The 8103-nt window shown below is 41.4% G+C and overlaps 1 protein-coding gene across 1 annotated transcript in view; it reads right to left on the reverse strand.

Moving 5' to 3' along the window:
- Window positions 1-1293, reverse strand: part of LOC101845487 (fibrinogen C domain-containing protein 1-like) — a 9944-nt gene extending 8651 nt beyond the window's left edge. The window contains exon 1 of the mRNA XM_013086709.2: window positions 1069-1293. Coding sequence (XP_012942163.2) covers window positions 1069-1293 — 225 coding nt within the window. The remainder of the gene's footprint in view (window positions 1-1068) is intronic.
- Between the last annotated feature and the right edge of the window lie 6810 nt (window positions 1294-8103).

Consider the following 8103-nt stretch of genomic DNA (forward strand, 5'->3'; position numbering starts at 1 on the left):
ATAAAAGGAAAGAGAAAGAGAGGAAGGCAGAGAAGGAGATGGGAGGACAACATTACAGAGTAGACAGGAAAGTCGATGGGTGACAATCTGAGGAAAGCAGAAAATAGATGGCGAGAGCTGGTTTTCAAATGCAGTGTTGCCCCCACCGTTGCCCCAACAAAAAGAACGGGATAGAAGAAGAAAATTCAATATGAAAAGAGAAGTAAAGCTGACAAAAAGTACATATCACATCAGATGCATCTCACAACCACATGCAGGAGTTTAATTCGAAGACCTTTGGAGTTATATAGATACATACTCGAAAGACAAATACACACTGAGGGTTATTCTGACAATAGCCTTATGCTAGATGGTAAAAAAAACCTTCTTTTTTATCTTTCTTTCTTTCTTTTTAAAGGTTCTCATCTGCCGCTGCCTGATCTTACAAAAATCCCACTTTTTAATCCCACAAGCCCCCTCCCCCAAGCCCAATCTCAGACCTGTATTACCCGTATTACCTGTCCTGGGCAAGGCAACAACGACATTGCACACCGGACTGGTCCATAAGTGCTCAGTTCCTCCCAGCACCAAAGCTCGCAAGGTATCCATACTAATTGTTCAAGTGGCTGTTTGATTATGACGACGTCTTTCCTTTCCAGATAATCGTTCCTTTCCTCCTTCTCCCCTCTCTGTCCCCATTTCCTGCATCCTGATGATTGCGTGGTGTTCTGCTGTCTCCCTGTCTTCCTCATCCCGCAACTTTTCCTCCAGAGCCTTTAATACTTCATTACCCTTCACCCCAGAGTGCCCAAGACAGAATATTCACGTGATGGCTCTAAGTGAAGAGTGTTGTATTGGGTTCCTCCATTCACTCCGAAGCAGCCCTTTCTCAACAGGATGCTCATGGAGTCTGTGACAATAATGAGATGGGTAGTTCTTGGTCTTGTATTTTGAAGCCAGCCAAGCACTCTTGTTACGGCCTCGATTTCCATTTTCATGTTTGAAGGTGTTCTTTCTACGGCCCCTGGCATGCTGTGAACCCCACTAACTTCTCTCACCCCTCCTGACCGATCCATCCTTTTAGATCACTGGATCCTCTGGCTTAGAGTGCTTCTCAATTAACAGTCGTATGTCATTGTCGTTAATGACAACAGCACATTCCCGTCTTTTACGACCCATAGTGATGTGAACGTTGACCAGGCTTCTGCCATCGGGGCTCAGTTCAAACCATTCCTTTCCACTGCACATTTCATCGATGCCACAAACTTTCCTCAAGAAGTCCTCAGAAAACCATGAGCTGCCCAGTCTGATCATATTTCCTTTGATGCTGCTTAGGTTGTCATACAAAGTGTGCCTCGGGTTTCCCAAAACGTTCAAGTACAGCTTTGCCTGTGCCACCTATTGCCTCACTCTGGTGCTAGCCAGGTCAAGGATGTATCTCATAAAGACAGCATTCTGTACTCTCCCCAACCTGTCTATCTGAGTCTTGGACAGGGAAAGGATGCCCAGACCATAGTCTTTGACTGACAGAACAACCAGCTGCTTTAGGAGAAAAAGAACTCTCTGTTGGATTCCCGCTGAAGTCAAGATCTTCAATACATGAATGCCCTTCTGAGCCCTGACAGCAACATTGTCAATAATATGTTATCGGAAAGAAAGTGTCCAGTCCGGAGTGATTCCCAGGTACTTCAACCCATGCTGTCTGTCTATGAGAAATTGGTCAAACATAATTGGAGGGGTAGAATCTTTGTTGAACAGGACCGGTGATAAGGCGTATCCTTGTGGCAGTCCTGAAGCAATCACTACTGAGTCTGACCTCTATCGCCCACTTCTCAGCGCCACCTTCCTCTCAAACAGAGCTTCGGAGATCCATTGTATCAACCAGGGGTCAACATCCATTTCCATCAGGAGATCCATGAGCTTGCCGTAATCGACTCGGTTGTAAACATGCTTTAGGTCTATAGCAGCCATCGCTGTCTTCTCCCTTCTCTGGAACCCTTCAACTACATCAAAGGCTAACACAGCAGTGTTTGTGCAGGTGTCTTTTCCTGGTCTGTAGCTTTTAAGGCCGTCTGGAAGGAACTTTTTCCTCTCTTGGTAATTTGCCAGCCTTTTGGTCACAATCTTTTCCAGATAAAAAGTGCGACTCTGGTGGGACACGAACTCTCAGAATTTTCCAACAGTACTTCTTATGAGGATGAGTAGTGGCGTCAGACACATACCTTTAGCTGCATGTTTCCCCTCACTGGTGGAAGCCAGGACGAGAAGTGACAGGCACATAATGGCTACGAGGGACTGCATTTTGATCTGAAAGGGGGGAGGGGAGGGGCAGAGAGTGAGGGGGCAGAAACAAGAACTATTACTTTATAATCTACAAAAAAGCCCCAAAAAACAACAACAAACAAACAAACAAAAACAGCAACTAAAAAAAACAACAACAACAACAACAACAACAAAAACCAACAAACAAACAAAACAAAAGCAAACTGTTGAATTGAACAACAGAAATAAGAACAATAAAGGCTTTATAGCGCTAACAGGAACAAGAAGAAAAATATTACTTCATAGAGGTAACAGGAACGAACACTACTTGTCAAATAATACTATTATTTCTTAGATGTCAGAATGTAATTTTTTTTGTCAGTTCTTTTTTTAGAAGAATGATTCAAAGACAAAGATGTCTCAGTCACATGTCTCCATTTACCCAGAACCCTTCATTTATAAACGATTCGTTTAATAACCTGAAAAGATCATTGGATGTGCTGACAAAATGAGTTAAATCTCGGATTTCAGCCGTTTGAATACACATAAATGCAAGAAATATAGGTTGGGTTTGAACAATTCATTATAATATCAAATGATAAAATAAATGTTTGACTTGAAGGAAAAATGGCGTCAGTTTAAAATCTACACTTTTCATGTGTCTCTTTTTTAACAATATCTCCATTCGTGGATTGCGAGAAGTAACTCACAATTTTGTCAACAGGCCTCACTTCTCCAGTGACAGTTTATTACATTCTAGCTAACAGACTAGGGTAGTTTCAACATACTCTCACCTCAACTATCTACTTAAAGAGTCACCTTGAATTCTTAATATACATGAAGAACATGATACGGTCGCTTTTAAGCACAACATGGCTGTCCCGAAAAATGCTGTTTTGAGAAAATCGGTGGTAAAGTTTTTGCCCCTGGTTCAGTTTCTTTAAAAGACAAGGAGAGTTTTCTCTATATAACCAACCAAATATACACACCAATGAAACCAAACTTCTCCCTTAGGTAGAGCAATGCCCACTTTTGGTGTAGGTCAACATTTCTGGAAACCCTCGAAATCTGGGTTACCCTATAATAGTACAGTCGAACATGCCATGACAGCCACCTGTATAATACGGTCACCTGTACTAACGGCCACTTTCCATCCCTTCCCCCCTTGTGTTTATTCTATATATTTTAACTGGGCACCTGTCTGCCGCGGCCACCCTATTTTATCAACCAAGGGTTAAAATTATCTGCCTGAGACGGACAGGCTTTGTAAAAAATTATGCATTCTTCCCCTGACGCTGTGGATATGCTGTCATTATTCATTCACCTGTCATTATAATCAGTTCCTCCAATGGATAAAACGGTCATGTTGTTTATTAGGTCGCTCCCAATGTTTACCGAAGTTGACCAATGGGTAACAATAAATCTTCAGCTGCTAGTAAAAGAAGCTTGTGTTCCGTCATAAGCTTTAAGCATGCTCACAACTCAATCCGTAATCCCAGTCCATAACAATGAAAGTTAACCCAAACTTGCAACAGAAGCGTCACTAGTTCGTCGAGTGGTAGCGACCCATTTGATTTATTTTACTATGGCACTTGGCCTTCCTCGTCTTTCCCTATTCGTTTTGTTTTTACCTTTCACGGAACCATAATTTTTAAAAATATCAATAATTTAAGTAACAACAAAAAGTACCTCAAAACCGTCCTATTACTCTTTTTAAAAGAAAAAAATAAACAGAACTACCATAGCCCTCCCCCCCCCCCCCACCCCCTACATTTTTATGAGCTCATCGGCAATCCTAAACCTGCGACCACCTCCAGTTGGTACCTCAGAAGCAATTGCTTTGGGGGGTTTTCACTTTGATCAGTCCTGCCTAAGACGGCCACCTGTCCTATACGGCCATTTTCCTCCTCGACAATGCGTGGCCGTCTTACACAGGTTCGACTGTACACTGATTATCATGATATGCCGTAGGAAGACAAAGATAGTAAATAACAAGATGGGCCACTCAGCCAAAAATGTGTCCGCAGGAAGTACGCTCTTTGCTTCAGATGGCGCTGCAGTCTGTTTTGAAGCTCTCTTTCGTTTTTTCAGAAGAAGAATAGGAATAGCACCTCCTTGCGTGCGCAGATCGACTGCTGTTCATCAGCAGTTCGGGTTCGTTCAGTGCGGAGTTTTAGTTTTTTAAATATTTTAATGACCTCTCGCCTTTCATTCTAAGGTCAAATTAAACGAAGAAAACAACCACCCTTTCCTCCGGAAGAGGTTTTTTGTCAGCGTAACCATTTTTAAAAAGCGTTCTTCCGAAATTCATTCAAAAACTTGCTAGTTTCACTTTAAGTTTTTTAACTCAAGTAGGATAACTCTGTTCGCAAAAGGTGCGCTTTTGCGAAGAGGGCGCCACCGAATTTTGAGGACACTTTTTTAATTGGCTCAAAGAGAGAAGTATACTTACCCAATACGTGTTGAACGGAATTGGTGCACAGCTACGTGCGTGAAGGGTTTATATATTGTGTTTTAATTGTGCAGTAATCTGCTAATATTCGTAATACTTCCGATCTGAGGCAAACTATTCAAATCTTTAATTGGCTGGGATATCGACCTGTTACGTAAAATGTAATTAACTGATCAAGAAGAAAAGGTAATAAATAATTTAAAAATAGCGTAGGCTGACAATTCAGGTAACACAATGTGTTGGTTTTGATTAATATTTTCAACTTTACATACTAATTCTTTTGGCATTTAAATTAGACTTTTCCCCCGTGTTTATACCCCTCTTTTTCTTTTCGTTTTGACCATCAATGATTTATTTATAGAGGCACCCGCCACCCATGTTTTCTCATTTTTTCCCTCCTTTATTTAACAGTGACTTTTTCCGCCAATAGGCTACATGGTGTCTAAAGGAAGCGGGATCTGTCAGTAAGAGGACTTTGGGCAAAATGCAAAAATAAATTTACGTTACTTTTACTTTTATCCGCCGCTTATACCCTTTTGGGTATCGCGGGAAGAAAGAGACGTTTCTCTGCCATCAGCCGGAGAGCTTGGGTCAGAGCCATGGCATTAGTTGTTAATGTTTCCCTGACTCCATCTATCCAGGTCATTCTCGGTCGCCCTCTAGCCTTGTTGCCTTTGCATTTTTTATGTAAGCACTTTGTGCTGGAAGGTGTGTTGGTAACCGTATGAGATGTCCGAACCATTTGATTCTTTGTTGTTGGGTGTGATGCATGACATCATAATTGTGCACACGATTTCTCTGACTACTCAGTTTCTAATTTTGTCTCACCTGGTCTTGTTTACTGCTTTTCTAAGACATCGCATTTCACATATTGTAATTCTTTGCTCCAATGTCTTGTTCGTGGTCCATATTTGGCATTGATAGGTGAGTGTTGGGATGAATATGGTGTTCATCATTTTGAGTTTTGTTGTCATGGCGATGTTAGGATGTTTCAGAAGTGGAGCAAGCTGGTAACTTATAGTATTGGTCTTTTGTACTCGTGTTTCAATGCCTCTGTTCAGTCGCCCATCCTCAGTGAAAATACTTCCGAGGTATTTAAATTCTTGGACCAGTCTGAGACTGTTGTTGTTGATGTGTATCCTGAGTGGTCCTGGCTTTCTGTTTACTTTCGTTGTCTCTGTTTTGTTGATGTTGATTTTCATGTCGCAGTTGTCACATTCTTCGTTTAATCTGGTGGTGTGTTGTTGGAGACTTTGTTCATCTTAATGTGCCAGGCTTTGGTTGTCAGTGAAGAGTAATTCACTTAGGGCTTCTGGTTGTGTGTTGGCCTTTTTTGTAATTCTATCCGTATATATGATAAATAGTAGTTGTAATGGGACACAACCTTGTCTTACTCCGGATATTATCTCGAACCATTCTGTGAGTCCTTCTAACGTTCTTACTGTACTTATGCTGTCCTCGTAATTGGCACGGATGTTATCTATCAGTTGGCCTCTTACAGTGTAGTTTTCGAGTTCTGTCCACGGATTGTTTCTGTTCACTCCGTCGAACGCTTTCTCCTGGTTTACAAATACCATATTTAGTTCCCTGCTGTGTTCTATAGCCCTTTCGCACATTTGTCGTAGTGCAAATATTGCGTCGGTGCATCCTCTTCCCTTTCTAAATCCCATTTGGGCCTCACTCAGAAATGATTCAACTTTGTGTCTTGTTCACCATGGCTTAGCAGTGAAATGCCTCTATACATTTTACAGTCTTTCTTACAGCCTTTTCTTCTTCCAGATTGGTGCTATATCCGCATTGTGCCTGTCGCCGAGAACTTTTCTTTCTCTCCATGCTCTCTGGAAGATTTTTGTGAGCCAAGCTATTCCAGTTTCACCACATGCTAGGATAGTCTCCGTGGTGAGCTCGTCTATTCCTGCGCTTCTGGGTTGTTGGGTTTTTTTGGGTTTTTTAGGGGGGAGGGGTTGGGGGGGTTATCTGCTTGTCTGACCTCTGGTGGTAGGATGGTTGGTTCTTCTTCTTCTGGGTGACTTGATTGGAATTCTTTGTTTGTTTGCTTTTCGGTGGTGTTCAAAAGTGCTGAGAAATATTCCCTCTATCTAGATTTGATTTTGGAGCTGTCAATAATGGGATTTCCTGTTTTGTCATTAATTATAGCTGTTGGGACGTACGGTTCGTTTCTGAGCCTCATTGATTTTACATTTATGTAAAAGTCACGTGGTGATTTATGGCAGAGTTCGCTTAGATGTTTTCCATATTTTGCTCATGATTCATTTTTTGATGCTCTTACAACTCTTTTGCAGTTCCTTCTTGCTTGTCTGTGTTGCGTGCTGTCGTTTTCGTCCTTGGATTTTATCCATTTCTGAAAAAGCTTCTGCTTTTCTTTTATGGCCTCTTTGACGCTGTCATTCCGCCATGGTGTTCCTTTAACGGATCAGCTCCTAATTCTCTTCTTTCCACATACTTTTATCAGTGTTTCTGTTAGCAAGTATTTAAAGAGGGTCCATGCTTCTTCAACGTTCAGCGTACTGGTGTCTTGGTTTTCTCATCTCTTTGTGATCTCGTCCTAAGCTTTCTGCCCATTGCCCTCTTCTGTGAGTTTTCACAAATAAATTTTCTCTGAATTTTTCTTCTTCTGTTTTGGGTGTTGTTGTTGTTTGTTGTTGTTTTTTCTTTTTTTTCTTTACTCGTCATCACCACTGGTCGGTGATCTGTATCAGTGGTGATGTTTGGGATCGATATTGCATCAGTTCAGTTTTTTCTATGGGTGATTCTTCTTAATATGAAGTCAATCTGTGAGGACATTTCTAGGTTGTTCTATTTGTACCACGACTGAGTTTGACTTGCCTTGTGCTTGTAACAAGTATTTGTGATGTATAATTCTTACTCTGCACAGAGAGTTAGTAGTTGTTCCCCATTATAGTTACAATCTGAAATGGTGTCACTGTGTGGTCCAAGGTAGTTTTCCCATGGTGTCCTTCTTGGGCCTACGTGTCCGTTGAAGTCTCCCATTATGATTAGTTCCTCCTTACCAGGTACGCTGTTTATGGTGTCTGCCAATTTTTGAAAAAAATCGTTCTTTATCTTCCCTTGAGTATGTGTCGTTACAAGGGGCGTAAACTTGGATGATAGTTTCACTTTTTTTTAGCTTTCTGTATTCTGATGTTCAAGATCCATTCTGATATTAATTCTTTTTCTATAACTCTTTCTGTCGTGTCAGGTTGTATCATGAATCCCACACCATGATTGGCTCTCTCTCTCTCTCTCTCTTTCTCTCTCTCGGTCTCTCTCTCTATCTCTCTCTCGCTCTCTCTCTCTCTCTCTCTCTCTCTCACTCATATCTACTCCACTCCATATTAGTACGTAATTTTCATATATTTTCTAGATTTAGGTCCGGCTTCCTTTTAAAC

The sequence above is a fragment of the Aplysia californica genome, unplaced genomic scaffold (assembly GCF_000002075.1).
Source record: "Aplysia californica isolate F4 #8 unplaced genomic scaffold, AplCal3.0 scaffold00494, whole genome shotgun sequence".
In the NCBI taxonomy this organism is placed as follows: Eukaryota; Metazoa; Mollusca; class Gastropoda; order Aplysiida; family Aplysiidae; genus Aplysia; species Aplysia californica.